The sequence below is a fragment of the Pristis pectinata genome, chromosome 3, assembly GCF_009764475.1.
Source record: "Pristis pectinata isolate sPriPec2 chromosome 3, sPriPec2.1.pri, whole genome shotgun sequence".
NCBI classification, from domain to species: domain Eukaryota; kingdom Metazoa; phylum Chordata; class Chondrichthyes; order Rhinopristiformes; family Pristidae; genus Pristis; species Pristis pectinata.
This window is the reverse complement of record NC_067407.1, coordinates 79,269,052-79,290,230: the sequence shown is the minus strand read 5'-3', so window position 1 is coordinate 79,290,230 and position 21,179 is coordinate 79,269,052. Positions and strand designations below refer to the sequence as shown.

Here is a 21,179-nt window from a genome sequence, read left to right as displayed (position 1 = left end):
GCATGTCAATGCTTTTAAAGGTCCTGCCATTAACTGTATACTTTCCTCTTACATTTGATCTCCCAAAAGGCAACACCTCACTCTTGTTCGGATCAAATTCCATCCGCCATTTCTCTGCCCATATCTATAACTGATCTATATCCTGCTGCATCCTTTAATAGCCCTCCGCACTGCCCACAACTTCACTAATCTTTGTGTTGTCTGCAAACTTACTAATCCACCCATCTACTTTTTCATCCAAGTCATTTATATTTATATCACAAACAACAGAAGTCCCAGCACCAATCCCTGTGGAATACCACTGGTCACGGACCTCCAGCCAGAACAATACAGCACAATACAGGCCCTTCGGCCCACCACGTTGCGCCACCCTTCAAACCACACCTTAGACTATCTAACCCCTTCCTCCCCCATATCCCTCTATCTTAAATTCCTCCATATGCTTATCTAACAATCTCTTGAACTTGACCAACGTATCAGCCTCCACCACCACCCCAGACAGCGCATTCCATGCACCAACCACCTTTGATATCTCCCTTGAAAAACCTCCCTTTGATATCTCCCTTGAACTTCCCACCCATTACCTTAAAGCCATGTCCTCTTGTTTTGAGCATTGGTGCCCTGGGAAAGAGGCGCTGGCTGTCCACTCTATCTATTCCTCTTAATGTCTTGTATACCTCTATCATGTCTCCCTTCATCCTCCTTCTCTCCAATGAGTAAAGCCCTAGTTCCTTTAGTCTTTCCTCATAATCCATACTCTCTAATCCAGGCAGCATCCTGGTAAATCTCCTCTGCACCCTTTCCAACACCTCCACCTCCTTCCTATAATGAGGCGACCAGAACTGGACACAGTACTCTAAGTGTGGTTTAACCAGAGTTTTGTAAAGCTGCATCATTACTTCATGGCTCTTGTACTTGATCCCACGACTTATGAAAGCTAACATCCCATAAGCTTTCTTAACTACCCTATCTACCTGTGAGGCGACTTTCAGTGATCTGTGGATATGAACCCCCAGATCCCTCTGCTCCTCTACACTGCCCAGAATCCTGCCATTTACCTTGTACTCCGCCTTGGAGTTTGTCCTTCCAAAGTGTACTACCTCACACCTCTCTGGATTGAACTCCGTCTGCCATTTGTCAGCCCAGCTCTGCATCCTATCAATATCCCTCTGTAAGCTTCGACAGCCCTCCACACTATCCACAATACCACCGATCTTTGTGTCATCTGCAAACTTGCTAACCCACCCTTCCACCCCCTCATCTAAGTCATTAATAAATATCACAAAAAGTAGAGGTCCCAGAACCGATCCCTGTGGGACACCACTAGTCACAGCCCTCCAATCCGAATGCACTCTCTCCACCACAACCCTCTGCTTTCTACAGGCAAGCCAATTCTGAATCCACACGGCCAAGCATCCCTGGATCCCTTGGCCTCTGACCTTCTGAAGAAGTCTACCATGCGGAACCTTATCAAACACCTTACTAAAATCCATGTAGACCACATCCACTGCACTAGCCTCATCAATCTGCCTGGTCACCTCCTCAAAGCACCCTATCAGGCTTGTGAGGCAAGATCTTCCCTTCACAAAACTATGCTGGCTGTCCCTAATCAGTCCATGATTCTCTAAATGATCATAGATCCTATCTCTTAGAATCCTTTCTGACAGCTTACCCACCACAGACGTAAGGCTCACTGGTCTGTAATTCCCTGGACTATCCCTACTACCTTTTTTGAATAAGGGGACAACATTCGCCACCCTCCAACCCTCCAGTACCATCCCCATGGACAACGAGGACTCAAAGATCCTAGCCAACAGTTCAGCAATCTACTCCCTCGCTTCACGAAGCAGCCTGGGGAATATTCCGTCAGGCCCTGGGGACTTATCTGTCCTAATATTTTCTAACAGCTCCAACACATCCTCTCTCTTGATAGCTACATACTCTAGAATATTACTCTTACCAACGCTGTCCTCAGCATCATCGAGACCCCTCTCCTTGGTGAACATTGAAGAGAAGTATTCATTGAGAACTTCATCCACTTCCACAGCTTCCAGGCACATCCTCCCACCTTTGTCTTTAATCAGACCTACCTTTACTCTAGCCATCCTTCTGCTCTTCACGTACGAGTAAAAAACCTTGGGATTCTCCTTGACCCTACTCGCCAAAGCCTTTTCATGTCCCCTTCTCGCTCTCCTCAGCCCCTTATTAAGTTCCCTCCTTGCTACTCTATATTCCTCACGAGCCCTGTCTGATCCTTGCTGCTTACACCTTATGTATGCTGCCCTCTTCTTCCTAACTAGTTGTTCCACCTCTCTCGTCACCCATGGTTCCTTCACCCTGTCACTCCTTCTCTGCCTCACTGGGACAAATTTATCCCTAACATCCTGCAAAAGATCTCTGAACATCGACCACATCTCCATAGTACATTTCCCTTCAAAAATGTCATCCCAATTTACATTCCCAAGTTCTCACCTTAGAGCATCATAATTCGCCTTTCCCCAATTAAATATCTTCCTGTCCTCTTTGCTCCTATCCCTGTCCATTACAATTCTAAAGGTTATGGAGCAATGGTCACTGTCCCCCAAATGCTCACCCACCGATAGATCTGTCACCTGTCCCGGTTCATTACCTAAAACTAGATCTAATATGGCATTCCCTCTAGTTGGCCTGTCAACATACTGTGTCAGGAATCCTCCCTGGACACACTTAACAAACTGCGCCCCATCTAAACCTTTGGCACTAAGTAGGTGCCAATCAATATTTGGAAAGTTCAAGTCTCCCATTATAATAACACTGTTACTTTTGCATCTTTCCAAAAACTGCCTCCCAATCTGCTCCTCAGCATCCCTGCTGCTACCAGGGGGCCTATAGAATCCTCCCAGGAGGGTAACTGCTCCTTTCTTGTTCCTAACTTCCACCCATATTGACTCTAGAGAGGATCCTTCTACATTATCCACCCTTTCTGCAGCTGTAACAGTGTCCCTGACCAGTATCACCACCCCTCCTCCTCTTCTCCCCCCCCTCCCTATCCCTTTCAAAACACTGAAAACCAGGAATATTCAATATCCATTCTTGCCCTGATGTCAGCCATGTCTCTGTATTAGCCACAATATCGTAGTCCCATGTACTTATCCAAGCTCTCAGTTCATCTCCCTTATTCCTGATACTTCTTGCATTTAAGTAAATGCACTTTAGCCCATCCACCTTACTACTTTTATAGCCTGTACTCTGCTTCTCCTTCCTCAAAGCCTCTCTACCTGTCAGATCTGACTTTTCCCCATCCCCTTCTTCCTCTGACCTACTCCTCCGGTTCCCTTCCCCCTCGTAATCAAGTTTAAACCCTCCTGAACCACCCTAGCAAACCTGGCTGCAAGGATATTGGCCCCCCTCAGGTTTGGGTGTAACCTGTCCTCTCTGTACAGGTCCCACTTTTCCCAGAAGAGATCCCAATAATCCAAAAATCTAAAACCCTCCCTCCTGCACAAACTTCTCAGCCACACATTTATCTGCCATCTCCTCCTATTCCTACCTTCACTATCGCGTGGCACTGGCAGCAATCCCGAGATTGCTACCCTTGAGGTCCTGTTCTTCAGCCTTCTGCCTAGCTCCCTAAACTCACTTTTCAGGACCTCATCCCTCTTCCTACCTATGTCATTGGTACCAACATGAACCACGACTTCTGGCTGTTCTCCCTCCCACTCTAGAATCCTGTGGACCCGATCAGTGGACCCTGGCACCTGAGAGGCAACATACCATCCGGGATTCATGCTCACTGCCACAGAACCTCCTATCTGTTTCCCTATCGAGTCCCCTATCACTACTGCCTTCCTCTTCTCCTTCTTTCCCTTCTGAGCAGCAGGACCGGTCCCAGTGCCATAGACCTGGCTACTGCTGCTAGGCCCCGGCAGGTCATCTCCCTTGACAGCTTCCAAAGCGGAAAACCTGTTACTGAGGGGAACAGCTTCCGGGGTCCTCTGCTCTATCTGCCTGTTTGTTTTCTTTTTCCTTTTCCCTCCCCTGACAGTCACCCTTCTATCTACTTCCTGGACTCCAGAAGTACCTGCTCTAAGGGGGGTGACCGTTTCCTGATGTACAATATCTACATAACTCTCCCCCTCGCTGATGCTGCGCAGTGTTTGAAGCTGCAACTGCAGCTCGTCAATTCTGAGCCGAAGTTCCTCCAGCCTCAAGCACTTACTGCAAGTGTGGCCATCGTGGACCACAGCAAGAATAACAGCCTTCCACCACAACACTCTGTCTTCTATGGGCAGCCTAATTCTGAATCCAAACAACCAATCCACCATGGATCCCATGTGCCCTAACCTTCTGGATCAGATGATCCAGAAGATTACGATGTAGATGAGAGTGATGAGGTCCTCCAGCATGAATTCAGAGAGTTAGGTCTCTCCTCTGCTCTTTAACCTATAAGAGATAAGCCTGTGAGTCTGATGTCGATGGCAGAGATGTTACTGGAAAAAGGATAAGAATAATATACACTTGAAAAGGCAGGGATTAATCAAAGATAGTCAGTATGGCTTTGTTAAGGGGAGACCAATTTGACTGAATTTTTGGAAAAGGTAACAAAATATGTTGATGAAGGTAGTGCAGTTAATGTAGTCTACTTGGACTTAAACAGCCATTTGATAAGGTCCTACGTGGGACACGGGTCCAAAAGATTAGAACCCTGGAATCCAAGGCAAATTGGATCCAAAATTGGCATGGTGCTAGGAGGCAGAGGGCGATGGTGGAGACTTGCTTTTGTGACTGGAAGCCACTTGGATTGGTGCTGGGACTCTTGTTGTTTGTCATATACATTATTGATTTGGGTATGAATATTGGAGGTATGATTATTAAGTTTGCAGATGACACAAAAATAGGTGGCATTGTTGAAAATAGTCTTACAAGATTTTGATCAGATGGTAAAATGGACAGAGCAATGGCAGATGGAATTTAATCCTGATTGGTGCAAGTTGTTGGGAGAACTAATAGGGATATAACATACACCACGAATGGTAGGGCTCCAGAGAACATTGAGGAAGAGAGGGAGCTTGGTAATAGATAAGATAGTGTGCAAGCCAGGGCACTGAAAATAAGAGTAGGGGTGTTATGGTGCGACTTTATAAAACATTGGCTTGGTAAACTGTATGCTGTTTTGGTCATCACATTATAGGAAGAATATTATTGCACTGGAGAAGGTGCAAGTGAGATTCAGCAGGATGTTGCCTGGGATGGGATGTATCAGTTATGAGGAGAGACTGGAGAGGCTGTGTTATTTTTCTTGGAGCAGAGAAGGTTGATGGGAGGCTCAACTGAGGTATATAAAATTATGAGGGGTGTAGACAGGGTAAAAAGTAAGAAGCTTTTCCTCATATCAGAGTGTCAAAAAACTCGAGGACATAGGTTTAGGGAAGGGGGGAGAGGGTTAGAGGGGATCCAAGGAAGAATTTTTTCCACCCAGAGGGTGGTTGTAGTCTGGAACATACTGCCTGAGAAGGTGATGGAGCAAATACTCTCACAACGTTTGAGAACAATTTAGACAAGTACTTGGTTTGCCAAGGCACAGAAGATTTTAATCCCATTTACCAGCACTAGGTCCAATGTCCATGCATAGTTGATGATAGGTATTGACATGGTGAATGAAAGGGTCTGCTTTTGTGCTACATGACTCCATGACTGTATGTAAAATTCTATCTCCCATGACACAATATCACATTTACACATTCACTCTCCCACGACACACTGTCACATTTGCACAGTTGCTTCTTTGACAGAAAGTCACATTTACACATTCTCTGTTCCTGGAGACACTGTCACATTCACACATTCTCTGGCCCATGAGACACTGTCACATTCACACATTCTCTTTTCCTGGAGACACTGTCAGATTCACACATCCTCTCTCCCAAGAGACTGTCACATTTACACATTGTACACATTTTCTCCTCCACAAGATAGTATCACGCTTACACTATTGTTTCCGGTAGAAATAATCACATTTAGTCTTTATTTGCCCATTGGATAATGATACATTTTTGCATTAACTTCATTGTGAAATCTTGTCAATTGCACCATTATCTCTCCTTGGATTTACTGTCACATTTACATGTTATCTCTCACACAAGATACTGTCAGATTTGCATACTTTCTCCTGGGATAGGTGATCACATTTATACATTACCTCTCCAAGGAGATGCAGCCAGATTTCAGCATTCTCCCTCCCAGTAACTACTGTCACCTTCAGAACTCTCTCTCAGGAGGGACTGCCACATATGCACATTGTCAATCACAGGAGTTACTCTCACACATGCAAGCCATCTTTACAACCGTACATTATCTCACCCCAGAGATACTGTTACATTTCTACTCCCCCTCTTTCTCTCTTGGATTATATGTCATATTTGCACATCACCTCCCCTTGGAGATACAGTCACAGTTACACACAGAATTTTCCTGGTAAAATAGTCATGTTCTGTATTACCTGAATCTGTGATACTCTTTACACATTATGTCTGCAGATACTGTACCAACTCCATAAAATCTCAGGGAGTTACCACAGTATTTCCATCTTTTCTTTCTGAGAGAGTACAATAACATTTGAACACAAACTTGCAGGAGATTCTGTAATATTTCCAGATTATTTGGTAGGTAACACGGTATGATTTCCACTTTACGATTTTAGGACATCTGGCACATCGCATTGAGACACGTGAAATAGGAGCAGGAGTAAACCATTTGGCTCTTTGGACCTGCTCCGCCATTCAACATCATTGTGGAAGATCGTCCTCTTTACAACCCTGTTTCTGTTTTCTTCTCATTTCCTTTACACCTCCCCCCTCACTGCCCCTTAGCATAAAGAAATATATCCACCTTCTTCTTGAACATATTTAATGAACTGGTTTCCACAGTTTTCTGTGGTAGAGAGTTCCACAGGTTCACCACCCTCCAAGTGAAGATATTTCTCAATGGCATACTCTGTCGGGCAGGTACTGTAGTGTAGCAGTTAGTGTAACGCTATTACAGCGCCAGCAACCCGGGTTCAGTCCCGGCCGCTGTCTGTAAGAAGTTTGTATGTTCTTCCCGTATCTGCGTGGGTTTCCTCCGGGTGCTCCGGCTTCCTCCCACATTCCAAAGACATACGGGTTAGGAAGTCGTGGGCATGCTACGTTGGCGCCAGAAGCGTGGCGACACTTGCGGGCTGCCCCCAGAACACTTAATGCAAAAAGATGCATTTCACTGTGTGTTTCGATGTACGTGTGACTAACAAAGATATCTTATCCTTCGAGGCTGTGAGCCCTGATTCACATCTTGGGGGTGTTGGGAATGGGAGGGGAGGGTACAGGGCCCTCTCCCACATGATTGTCAGATGTAACTTGGCCTCCTAATTCTTGAAGATAGACTCAGATGTGTGAGTATGCCTCTGATGGGAACCGCGTCAAATGACACCTTGCTTAAGGCATTAGCATTTTCACACCTACTGACTACAGAGGCGTCCAAGCAACCAAACCATGACATCAGTCAGACTCCAACACTGATTTGACTGTCCTGATGCAGGGTTTCGACCCAAACTGTTGACAATTCCTTTCCTCGCACAGATGCTCCTTGACCTGCTGAGTTCTTCCAGCAGATTGTTTGTTGCTCAGATTCCAGCAGCTGCAGCATCTTGTGTCTCCACTGATTTGACATTGTTGAAAATACACTCCACATAATGTCCTAACCCTGGGCAGTTGAACACATTGAATAAAATGAATTCCCTCCTCTGTGTTATTTCCACGTTCCCTATTTTTTTATAACACAGGAGGCCATTCAGCTCATTGTATCTGTGCTGGGTCATACAGCGATCCCATTTCCCCAACAATTTCCCCCCGCAAACTATTCTCCTCACAGTCTCATCAGCTCCCCAGATTCTACCACAGTAGAACACAAGGAGATAGGAGCAGGAGTAGGCCACCTGGCCCCTCCAGCCTGCCCCACCATTCAATATGATCATGGCCGATCTACCCTGGCCTCAACTCCTCTTCTGTGCAAGTTCCACACGGCCCTCAGTTCCTTGATCTTCCAAATATTTCTCTTTCATCTTAAATATATCTAATGGTCTAATGATAAAGAAATGGAGGGCTATGTGGGAGGGAAGGGTGAGGTAGATATTAGAGCAGGATAAAATATCAGCACAGCATCGTGGGCTGAAGGGCCTGTACTGTGCTGTAATGTTCTATGTTCTATGATCAGGCCTCCATCACCCTCAGGGGGCAGATAATTCCAGACATTCACTACTCCCCAATAGAAGGAATTTCTACGTACCTCAGTTTTAAGTGATCAACCCCTTATTTTGTAACAATGACCCCTTGCTGATGACTCTCCCATGAGTGGAAACATCACATCTACCCTGTCATCTGCTCAGGATCTTATATGTTTGAATATGGTTACCCCTCATTCTTGTAAGGGCTATTTACAGTGGCCAATTGACCTACCAACCCCCACTTCCTCGGGATGTGGGAAGAAACTGTAGCTCCCAGGGGAAATGCACGGGGTGACGGAGAGAACATGCAAACTCCACATGTGGCAGGGAGTCAGGATTGAAGCCGGGCTGCTGGAGCCGTCAGGCAGCACCTTACGGAAGGAATGTTCTACAGCCTTCTGGTTGTTCTCGACATTGCAGCAGGTTTCTTAGACCGGTTTGAAGTTGAATAATCTGTGGGAAATGGTCTAGCTGGTGCTAATATAATGTTTTGATTTAAGTACAGTGCATAGGTTGTGGGGAAAAGAACAGGCGCGGTTCAACATCGGAATGTACGTAGTGAGGTCGTGCACACACCTGGAGAAGCTGCTCAGGGAACAGAGGAGGAAGGGTCAGAAGAAATCAGCAGGAGGCGATACCACAGATGAGCAATTCTCTTACCTCAGCTTCAGTGAGGACCAGTACTTGAGATGTCCCCCCTTCACTGGTGAGGTCAGGGCTGAAACCTACAAACGTGGCTGCAAGCTCAACATAGGGAGGCGGAGCACTGACTGTGACTGTCAGGCTGTCCATGGCTCCCGACTCTACTGCATCTGGCTGCTTTCAGGCAGACTGCTCCACAAGTAATCAACACCTTGCAGTACATCAGTGCACCAAGGACGTCACCAAAGGCTCCCTACACACACAGAAATAGCTGAAGCACACCCCACCTTGCTGGAGAAAACCAACCAGATTGGGCGTTAGGGTGAGATGTTGAGGTCGAGGAGGAGTAAGTGGAGAAAAGAGAGAGAAGGAAAGCCGGTCACAAAACAGGCAACGCTCTCCTGTTCTGTATGATCAATTAATCGTCAGCGATCCTGATCCAGCATAAGGACCTGTTTAAAGTTAACTTGTTACCTTTAATTGATCACGTTAAAGAATTATTTACGAAATGGTCCCCATTATCTCTATCATTGACAGGCCGAATTAATGCGGTTAAGATGAATATTTTACCAACATTTCTATATCTATTTCAGGCGATTCCAACTTTCATCCTGAAATCTTTTTTTGACACTATTGATTCTAAAATTCTTCATAAATATGGCAGAATAAAAACCTGAGGTTAAGTAAGAAATATTTACAAAATAAAAAGGATGGTGGCATTGGCTTTGCCTAACCTTAGATTATATTTACTGGCAATTTAATATCAGATATTTAATTTTTGGGCACAAGATTTAGATATAATTCAATGTCCCAAATGGGTATACCATTGAGTATGAATCAGTGCAAGGATTTTCATTAGTTTCTATTTTAGGAGCCTCACTCCCTTTTGCACTTACTAAATTGAGTAAACATATATCTAACCCAATAGTTAAACATACAATACGAATATAGTTTCAATTCCGTAAATTCTTTGGATTGAATGCTCTCCTGTTCTGTATGATCAATTAACTATCAGTGATCCCAGTGAATATAACCGCACCTCCCCGTTCACCAAGTGCCAACAAACATAAAAATAAAAAAAGTGGTACATTTGAAACAGTTTTTATTGAATCAATTATATTCAAAGTGCACATAAAAACAAAATACTCATCACTGCGCATTGTCCCAGAAACTGTCTTCCCTTCAATGCTCCTAGAAGGTACCTCTTCATAACTGCAGTGCAGGTGGCTGGAAAGCTACTGACTTCCGAGTGGGATGACCGTGGAGCTTGACTCAAGCCGTTCTGAGCCCGGAAGAACTGCTGACTGCACCTTCTCAGCCTAAGCAGTGCTTGGGCCGAGCTGACAGGGCAGCGGTGGAATGGCAGGAGTTCAGCTGGAATGGTGTTACCTTAAGTTTGCCATGTTCATGCTCCGTGGAACCTCTTGCACTCTGCCAGAGCAGTGCCTCGGCACCTGTATGGGTATTGGTTTATTACTGTCACTTGTACCAAGGTAGAGGGAAAAACTTGTCTTGCATACTGATCGTACAGGTCAATTCATTACACAGCGCAATTACATTGAATTAGTACAGAATGCATCGAGATAGTACAGGTAAAAACAATAACAGTACAGAGTAAAGTGTCACAGCTACAGAGAAAGTGCAGTGCAGGTAGACAATAAGGTGCAAGATCACAATGATGACCGGGACAGCACTATTCAATATGGATTGAATACACAATCATGACGGCAGCAATTTGAGCTTCCAGTGCAGCACATTGATGGTTCCGGTGCACTGAGGGTTTTGACACTTGGCTTCTGATGGTGCAACACGGCTCATGGGGATAACCACCCATTGGGAAAGATCAGCCCCAAGATCTCTGCATGTCCTGTGTCAGGTTGGTGCTGGACTCCTCCAAGCTCCTTGATACTGAGTCCAGGATTACTGGCAGAGTTTTCAGTGCATCAATTCTCCTTCTATTGGTGGCACATTCAAATCTTCAGTGGAGATCCTGCCCCACACATCTTTGGGATGTGGGAGGAAACCACAGCACCAGAAGAAACCCACTCGGTCACAGGGAGAACGTACAAACTCCACACAGACAGCACGGCAGGTCAGGATTGAATCTGGGTCGCTACAACTGTGAGGCAGTGGCTCTACTCGCTGCGCCACCGCGCTGTACAGAGATCAGGAAGGCTCTAATTATTCAGTATCTGAAATGAAGAAGGGTCAAGGATTTGTTCGTGCTTGCGGAACAAGAGAAAGCAAAAGTATTAGTTTGCAAGTCAGAAAAATAATGGATGAGAAAGAACTGTGAGGAGAGGAGGATTTGGTATACTGACATCCTCACCACTGATTCCTCTCAGGGGCTATAACCTGAGAACATAGAACAGCACAACACAGGAACAGGCCCTTCAGCCCATGACATCTGTGCCAAACACAATGCCAAATTTAACTAATTCTATTCTACCTGAACATGATCTATGCTCAAATATCTATCTAAAAGCTTCTCAAATGCCACTATCTTATTTGCTTCCACCAGCACTCCTGGCAGTAGTGGATCCTCACATTTCTGTTTGTATGTAGGGAGAAGGAGCACAGCCTGGTGGTCTTATTTACCAAAGTGTGGGCGGTGGATGGATCAGTAGGCATCTTTAATGGATGTGCAGCAATGGTTAAGGGTGCTTGGGCCCCTGGTGGGACAGGAGATGTGCTGGTTTCTCACTACCTCGGTACATGTGACAATAATAAACCAATTACCAGTGCATTCCATACTCTCTGCATAAAAAAACTTGCCCCGCATCTCCTTTAAACTTTCCTCCTTTCACCTTAAATGCATGTCCTTGTTGATGACCCTTCCCAAGACGGCCAACACTATCTGTTCCATGTAGGTTAACACATACTGGCATGCTGGTCTTCCTCTGCTTCTTTCCAACAGCTTTGTGACCTGCAATACACTTGGGCGATATGGTCACCACAGCTGAACATCTGCTAATGCATGCAAGCTGTTAACTGTGGCTGTGAGACTTGCAAAAATGCCAAGTTGTTTGGGCGAGGTGAAGCGTACTAATTCATTTAACTTGTTTCCTGCACAATATTCCCAGGACCTATTGTCGCTTCATATTACCTCTCTCAAGAATAACTTTGTGGGTTATGCCTCACCAAACCTACTGTGGCATTTCTGTGTATAACTTCTCATGATTTGCAAATCAACTCCCAGGAAATATTGTACTTGTTGTAATGGCTTTAGGTAACATCAGCCAGCTTCCAATGTAGCAATACTTCCAGCTCATCTCCCAGCAGACACTGTATCAATTCTACTTCATCTCTTGCTGGACACACCATCATATTTGCACTTGGACTTTACCAGGTGATTCTGTCTTACTTTCAACCGAATAACATCTCCGACAAGAGAGAGTCATGTTTCAATACACTCCTTCCTCGGAGAGGGTGTCACACTTCTACATTCTCTCTCTTGTAGGCAACTGCACAATATTTCCCAGGAACTACCTTCCTATTGGGGTAGGTCACACTGACTGCTGACTACCCGGCCGGATCCAGTGGACGAGTCAGGGTCTTCCCTACTTCTGCATCCTTGCACTGCTGCATGGAAGACAGATGTGGGCACATCTGGCTTTTCACTCTGTTTCCGGACTCACCATCGAGTTGGAATAAAATAGTCAACCAGTGCAGAGAAGGTAAGTGAAGCCGAGTGGTTTGCTTTCTTTAAAACCTTTAATCGATGTTAATGCTTGTTAGTGACTGTCCACAAATTGTGTGCACTTTTAAATGAATATTGGTTTTAAGTTTTCAAAATTATTTCAATGTATGTCAACTGTTTCATCAGAGACATTTGGGAAGAGTGGAAAAGTCCTCCTGATCAGATGAGCCGCCTCATGGGATGGCTGCAGGAGTCTGGCCGAGGATTTAGGGAGCTGTACAGTCTCAGAAGTTAAATGAAGCTGCAGGCACCTCATGGGAAGCACACACAAGGCTTGGGCCACGTTCAGTGTGATGCTGCCCCCCACTATGTTCCCTTTTGCAGGAGATAATCTATCATTTCTACATTCTCTCTCACAGGAATTACGGCCACAATTTATGCATCATTTCTCCAAGGCGATGTTGTCATGTTTCCATCTTGGCCAGTTTCCACAGCACACTTGGTAAAACAACCAGTGTTCATCATCATTACTCCATGAAGATGATCAGCTTCTAGATTCCCACTCATGTGTGTTGTACTGCAGGAATTCCAGGTGCTCTCAGTCAACCAGAGCAATCTCGCAGGCTGCACTCTTTGGATCCTTTCCCATTGCAGTCAAGCTAAAAACACTTGAACTAACATGAATTTCTGGTATCTAAGAAGCAACTTTGCTACAAACATCCTTGAAAGCCTCAGTAACTTGTATTTCCCACAGTGTATTCTTATTTTGCAAAACACTTAGCCAAAAAAATATTTTTTGGGATAATTTCCTCATGTTTTCTCGTGATAGAAGAGGCCATTCAGCCCACTCTCAGAGGCATCCAACCAATCCACTCCCCTACATTTCCTGTTACTTCCCGAGCAGAGGCTGAGGGGAGACCTGATAGAAGTTTATAAGATTATGAGAGGCATGGAGAGAGTAGACAGCCAGTATCTTTTTCCCAGTGTTCAGATGTCTAATACCAGAGGGCATGCATTGAAGATGAGAGGGAGAAAGTTCAAAGGAGATGTGCAGGGCAGGTTTTGTTTTTCACAGAGACTGATAGGTGCCTGGAATGCGATGTCAGGGGTGGTAGTGGAGGGAGATACAATAGAGGCATTTAAGGGGCACATGAATCTGCAGAGAATGGAGGGATATGGACCACGTGCAGGCAGAAGGGATTAGGTGTCATTAGCTTAACTAGTTCAGCACAACAATGTGGGCGTAAGAACGTGTTCCTGTGCTATACTGTTCTATTTCTCAGTAATCTATTCTCTCTCACTAGCCCATAAATCTCCCCCTAATTCTACCCCACCTATCTATACTAGGGGCTATTTACAGTAGCGCATTAATCGACAAGCACATCTTTGGGATATGGGAGCAAACCGGAGCACCCGGGGGAAACCCAGGCAGTCACAGGGCAAACATGCAAACTCCACACAGACAGCGCCCGAGATCAGGATGGAACCTGGGTCCCTGGAGTTGCGAGCCGCACAGAAACTGCTGCACCACCTTGCCATCCTAAGATAAATATTTCCTTCCATAAATGTTCCAAAATACAAGGGACATTAATGTACGATAAATAAATGTTAACGTTTAAAAAAAATATTTGAGCTTCTGCTTTGACCGCATGTTCTAATATTTATCTGGAACTCTGCAGAATATTTACAAAGTTGATTGCTTCCTGGTTTGCTGTTTGAGAGAATTCCCCAGTTTGATTGGCTGCTGAACCAGCTTGAGGACATCACAGTTGCAAGGCAAAGGAGAAACTGTTGTCTGACCTTTGACAGCAATGGGGAGGTCTGAACTGCTACTTCTGGAATTGTTAATCCTGTCACCAGAGAAAGGAGGAGTGGAGGAGGTGGGTCCTGGAAAGCAACATCCAGCAAAAAGAAATCAAATCAATCATGCAAGTGAATCCACTGAAGTATTTCATGTGAGCAACTATCACAGTCTGGGGTCCTGCTACTACTGGGTACTGAGGGGCTGAGCCCAGTGTAAAAGCCTCTCAAGCGCTTCACTGATGCAGTGTTGAAGCAGGAAACATTCGTGGTGTTGACGCACTGTAAGGGAATGTGTTGAATTGCTTTTATCATGAATGTAGATGATGACACATCCCAACTGTATTAACTGTATATACAATGAATAAAGTATATTTTTGGGGAAAAAAAATCATGTCAGCAAAAAAAGAAGAAGATTTTAGATTACAGCAAGGTCTGTGGAAACCACAAAATACTTTGCAGAATCAGACTGTTTTGTTCCTACATACCTTACATTCGAGCTCACTCGAGATCTTTGGCTATCTGGAGGAGTCTAAAAATAACAGAAGTGGCTTGAGACATTTGGCCTGGCATCATCACGAACAAAGACACAGACTGAAGTTTTTGCCCACTTACATGGGGCAGAAAACTTCTTGAACACACTGAATTCCCAGTTGAATTTTGTACTTGTAAGAAATAGTTGTTATTAATGCAATAAAGAGGGTGATGAAAGTTGATGGATCTCATCATGGAATCCTAGTGAGGAGACTTCGCCATCACATTTTGACCCCATGGCTCTCAGAATGTTCTGTACAATTTCCTGATGATCTCTCTGGAAATGGTGCAACATTGCCACATCTCTCTTAAGAGCTTGTATGATTTCCATGTAACACCAGAAGAATTGCCACAATTCTCGCTATAATATCTCCAGGTGACTCCAAGTATTTTAATACTTCAATATAATTTCCCCAAGAGACATCGTATCACTTTCGACATGATCTCTCATCTCACGTATTGTCACATTTGCATGTGAATATTCTCAGGGGAAACTGTACTATTTCCACATCATCTCTCAGGGATACTATCAATTCCACATCATCTCTTTCAGAAAGGAGTTGTATAACACTATCTGTCTCAGGAGATACTGTAACAGTTCAGCATTATCCCCCTCCTGAGATGCTGAACATTTTTCACTCTCTCTCTCTCGTGTGATCTCACAATATTTCACATGGATTCCCAGGATGTCACATCACATTATCTTTCTCAGGTGGTACTACGGCATTTCCAAATTACTTCTCAGGAGATACTGCAACATTCCTACATTATCTCTTGGCAGATACTGTATCCTTTACAACATTAGATCTGTTAGGAGATACAGTCGTACTCCCTCATTTAACCTGCAGGAAATATTGCAATATCTCCAGACTATATGACAGGCACATTTGTCACATATGATCTCTTTCATATTTTCATGCCATATCTCTCAAGAGAAAGTATTATTTCCATATTTTCTCACAGGAGCTACTCCATAACTTTCACTTTAACAAAAGGAATACTGTATTACTTCAAGGTTACCTCTCAAGAGCCAGTGTATTATTTCTACTTGATCCTTCACCGAACTTATCACGCTTACACTCAAACTTTCTCAGGAGATATTGTATTATTTCTGCATTACAGTCAGAGAAGTACAACATTTCTATATGTTCTCTATTATTTACGCAGCCTTCCTCCCAGAAAATATGGCTATATTTTCACGTTATTTCATTACCACATAACCTTTCTCAAGCAATTCTGCATCATCTCCTCATCACCCCAGCAGATGGTGGGAGATTTCTACCCGATCCCTCAGGAGGAACTGCAATATTTCCACATTATTTTCCAGGAGGGTACTGCCAAATCCATGTCTGTGGGTTTCCTTCCAGGTGCTCCGGTTTCCTCCCACATTCCAAAGACGTAGGGATTAGGAAGTGTGGGCATGCTATGTTGGTGCCGGAAGCGTGGCGACACTTTGCGGGCTGCCCCCAGAACACCCTACGCAAAAGATGCATTTCACTGTGTTTTCGACGTACATTGTGACTAATAAAGATATGTATCTTATCTTATTAAATGACTACATAATCACTTTCAGAAGATACTGCAACATATCCACATTAACACCCTGAGGGGATATGGTTCGCATTTCCATAGTTTCAATCCCGATTGAAAGATTGTAGACCTGAAGCATTAACATTGCTTCTCTCTCTACAGACACTGCTAACCTGCTGAGCATTCATGCACTTCCAATTCTTATTTCAGACTTCCAGCCCCTGCAGTATTTTACTTTTGTGCCTATGTTATGCTTTTTCAGCTGACACCGTATGATTTCCAAATTCTGTCTCTGGAGGACTCTTTGAAACCTGAACATTACCTCCCTCAGGGTGTTGGTTTTTTAAAATTAGACAAAATGCTGTCAGAAGATACCTTCACACTGTCACATTATCTTCCTTAGATTATGCTGTTATATAATTTAATTTTAATCATGCTTTCGGAATCTATTGTGCTCCCTTGAACTTTGTATCTTCAGAGGTTCCGTGGTGAGTGTCTTTGAAATGCCTGCCATGTTCATTCAAATGATTTTTTTAAAATTTATTTGCAAGTAGAATTAAAACAATTATGCTGGCCCACAATAAAAAGAAATAATTGAAAGCACTTTCTTTAACACAATGCACAGTGTTCCTTCAAATGCCAATCATTTTAGCGCTCTGCCAACTTTCCCTGGCTTCGGTGTAACAAGGGGTCACTTTCAATTTCCAATTCACTGTCAAACTGGTTGTCAGGCACACATAATATGCTGCAAGGGAAGGGTTACCTAGGTAACAGGGCCAGCTGAGCAAAAATTGCCAATTTCCATGATTGACATAGGATCGTGATCTCCAGAATATTGAGCATGTTTGAAAGATGAAGCATTTGCAGAATAAAAAAAAATCGTGCCCATCAGGTGCCGTGGTGCTGAGCACTGCACAAGTTTGACTATTTTTAAACCGCCAGCAATTATAACCTTCAGCCACCTTTCCTGCACAATTCACTGTAAAGCACCTCCATATTCTGCACCGTTACCAAAATGGCCAGGGTGGAATATCATAATTATAAAACAACAAATACATCACTTGTCAGGCAAAATGAGGGAAACATTTTGTTGACGCTTTCCTGAAACAACCTGGACGAAAGGAGTCAGGTTCTCTGGGACAAGCTATGTGAAGAATATACTGAGCCTGGAATAATGTCAATGATTTTTTTTCTCTCACTTCCAGTATATTTAACACCCGGAGATTTGTCAGCACCTTTGCCCCTAAAAATACGATTGAAATGCTTGGAATTCATTTACATTTAGGGATAGATTCTCAATGGCTCCTAGTTCCTGGCTTTCCCCTTGTGATGTCTGTCCAGATTTTATCAAGAGTATGTCAATTGAGAGCATGATTGTGCTTTTCCCTTCAGGTTTATAGCAATGACCAACCCCACTAAACTGCAGTCAATCTAAATCTGTATTATTTGAGTTCTTTAGAGAGATATATAGCCCAAAACATGTAAACTCTGCAGAAAAAAGTGTTTGGCAATATATCCCTATGGGAATTAAATACTTAACAAAACACGAATATGTGGCTGATGTCAAAATATATCCCAGTGGAATTATAGAGATTTGTAGAATGGAAAGCCATTCATTTACCATAGAACCATAGAAAACTACAGCACAGAAAACAGGCCATTTGGCCCTTCTAGTCTATGCCGAAACATTATTCTGCTAGTCCCATTTCCGAGTGTCCATGCCAGTTCTTTTCTGGAGCAGCCTAGAACTAATCCAATGCTCTCCCAATCAGTGTATCGTGCCCTGCTTCAAACATTAATCCATGCAAACAACCTCCCCCTGTAGCTTAAAATTTTGCACTCCATCAACTCAGAGTGCACTTTTCTCTCATCTGTTTTACTCTCTTTACTCTCAAGGTCTCATCACTGGCACCTCAGCCATTCTTCCCACACCCTTCAAAATAAAACTTCCACTGAAGTTCCTCTAAGTGTTCTCTATTTCAATCAAAAAGATCCCAGTGTCTCAAGTCTCTGCTGGCATCATCAGTGTATACTGAACACTTAGTCAAAACACCACATAAACCTCATACCTGAAGGTCTGTTATCTACCCATCTGGAACTTAAACATAGAGTTGATTCCTCCGTATGCTCAAATACTTGGATGCTTCCATTTATCAGTTCAAACATACAAAATTCTTACAGGGTTTTACAGGCAAGATGACCGAGGAGTCTCAGACCAGAGGGCCCAGTTTGAGAATTGAGGGGTAGGCCATTCAGGAGTGAGATTTCCTCTCTCAAAGAGAGGTGAACCTGGAGGATTGGAGAGCCGTGGAGGCTCACCAGTCATGTTCATTCAAAACACAGATGGATAGATTTCTAGACTTTAAGAGAAGCAAGAGACATGGGATATGGGAAAGCGCTGAGGCAACAGAACCATTTTATATGATCTTAACAACTAGTAGAGCAAGCTTGAAGGGCCAAATGGGCTAGCGCTGCTCCTATTTCATATCTTGCTATACAGAACTCATTGCATCCCTATATTCTGTGTACATTTAATTGCTGAGCAGTATTATGTATTTCTATCTGGCTGGATCTACCCATATGTTCCTTTTGTATTGTATTACAGTCAATTGCTGGACAATCTCCTGTATTTCCTACAAATGTCCACAGAACTTCAAATGCAAGACAAATTTGTACATTATTATGTAGAAGTACCTCACAGACTCCTGTATCGTTTGAAGAACAGCCAAATTCCCACAGAACCGTAACTCCCGTTTGCTCATTGTGAGTACATTTCAGAATATCCTTATGTGGCTGCTCGACACATTACAGCCATCTCTCCACGGGGTCACGCCCCTCTAAATGTACATCCCATTCTACAGCCCATGTAAAAAGATAAAAACACTCTCACCACCTTATAACAACCTTCACTGATCAGTCCACCTTTTGAGGTAACCACCATTTTACTCCGTTGCACTTGTTATGTTGGCACCCGCAGATATCCTCACAAAACATAAGTCACTTAAGACTCCTTTCCCACCTCATCACCCACCTTGTTGTAATAAGGAAGTTTCCGCAAATAACTGCCGCTCCGCCGCCGCTTTTCTTTGATCTTCAACATGAGTTTGGAATAAATTACCCTCTTCTTATGGCCTGCTCTCCTTTTTGATCCCATGGCATTCTGCATTTCCCTACTGGCTCCTCGTGTTCTCTTCCACAGCAGGGTCCTGAGCCTAGGCTGGCATTCCTTCAGCTTGGCGTAAATGTAGGGCTGGCAAAGGGCTCCAGCCCACGGCTCCAAAGTGAAGTAGACTACCGCGCCAGTTTCCTCCTCCTCACGGAGCCGGGCTACAGCCGCTTTGATGAGATGACGGTGCCCGGGACTCTCAACCCCAATAGCGTCCAGATCTGGCTCCCCAATCTGTTTACAGACCTCCAGGTCATCGTAGCCGTTGTCCAAGAAGGATTCACCGTACTGAGCCAACTTCAGGCTCTTCAGCCACTCCAGCACGATATTAGTACCCATTGAGGCAAAGGGGGATTCAGTAACAAATGACCTGGGATGGGTTAAGGACTGGAACTGAGATTAAAGGTTCGGAACACAATTACAACCGGGATTAGGATCGGGAATGGGATTGGAAGTGTGACGGTTTTGTGCTTGTCAAGGGTGAGGATGAGGAACGAAATTGGGGATAGGCTTGAGGTGAGGACTGAAATTTGGGACAGGGTTTGGGATGAGGAACGAAACTGGGGCTGGGATTGGGATTGCTGTGGACGGGATCAAGATTGGACCAGGGTTGGGAATGGGACAGAAATGAGGACTGAGGGTCCAGTTTGGGTTGGGGGTGAGGATCGAAAGCTACAGCCGAGGTAAAGTGCGAGGTGGTGGCCACAGGCGGGTCGAGTCCGGCCCCCCGCTCACTAACTCCCTCCCTCCCAGCGGTTCCCGCAGATTTTCTCAAGGTCCATTGCTCACACCCCCCGCCCCGCCCCTCTCCTCTCCCTCCGACAGCTGCCGGCGGATGGTCCCACAACCGCAGACACCGCTCCTCCAGGCGCCAACCGACCGAGCACAGCCGCCGCGTCGTGGGCGAGCCTGGGTGCCGGCGCTGCCACCGACTGTCAGTGCCCGGGACTAGCCCGGTGGCTCAGTCTCTCTCGCCCTTCCCGGCTCCGAGGCTCCCGACCGGCGCTCCGGCTTGCAGGCGCCCCGGGCGCCGCCAGGCGGCGATATGGCGCCAACAGCGACCTCCAGTGGGCGGGCTGCAAAACGGCAGGCGACCAAACCCCGCCCCGCCGCGGCCAAACCCAGTCCTGCGCCGCCGCTCATCTCCTGCCAGTCATCAGCCTCGTCAAGTGAGGTGTCATCACGAACAGTGCTGCGTGTCGGCACTTGCACCGCACCAATGCCCCAGGTTTGGGCTTCGCCAGGACCGCTCGACCCCCGACTTTGTCACAAGGCTGGAGCAGTGAGCTGAGTTCCAGCTGTCAGGGGCCAGTGCCTGCCCTTAGCATCAAGGCAGCATTTGACCATGTGTCACATCGAGGGGTCCTGGTCAAAGCAAGGTCAATTGGAACCCAAGGGCAAACAGTCTAACAGCCCTTGTCAGACCTTGGACAAGGGAAGATGGTTGTGGTTGTTGGAGGTCATTCATCAAAGCCCCAGGATATCATTGCAGGAATTCCTCAGGGAGGTGGTTGAGGCCCAAACATCTTCAGCTCCTTTATTCATCAATGACCTTCATTCCAACTTAAAATCAGGAATGGAGATGTTTACTGACGACTGTACCACAATCAACACCCTCAGCATCAAAATCA

The 21,179-nt window shown here is 45.0% G+C and overlaps 1 protein-coding gene across 2 annotated transcripts in view; it reads right to left on the bottom strand.

The window, feature by feature from the left end:
• sash1a (SAM and SH3 domain containing 1a) overlaps positions 1-20,266 on the bottom strand; it is a 107,577-nt gene extending 87,311 nt beyond the window's left edge. For both annotated transcript variants that reach the window (XM_052012444.1, XM_052012445.1), the window contains exon 1: positions 19,414-20,266. In XM_052012444.1, the coding sequence (XP_051868404.1) occupies positions 19,414-19,887 (474 nt within the window). In that variant the 5' untranslated portion in view covers positions 19,888-20,266. The remainder of the gene's footprint in view (positions 1-19,413) is intronic.
• Between the last annotated feature and the right edge of the window lie 913 nt (positions 20,267-21,179).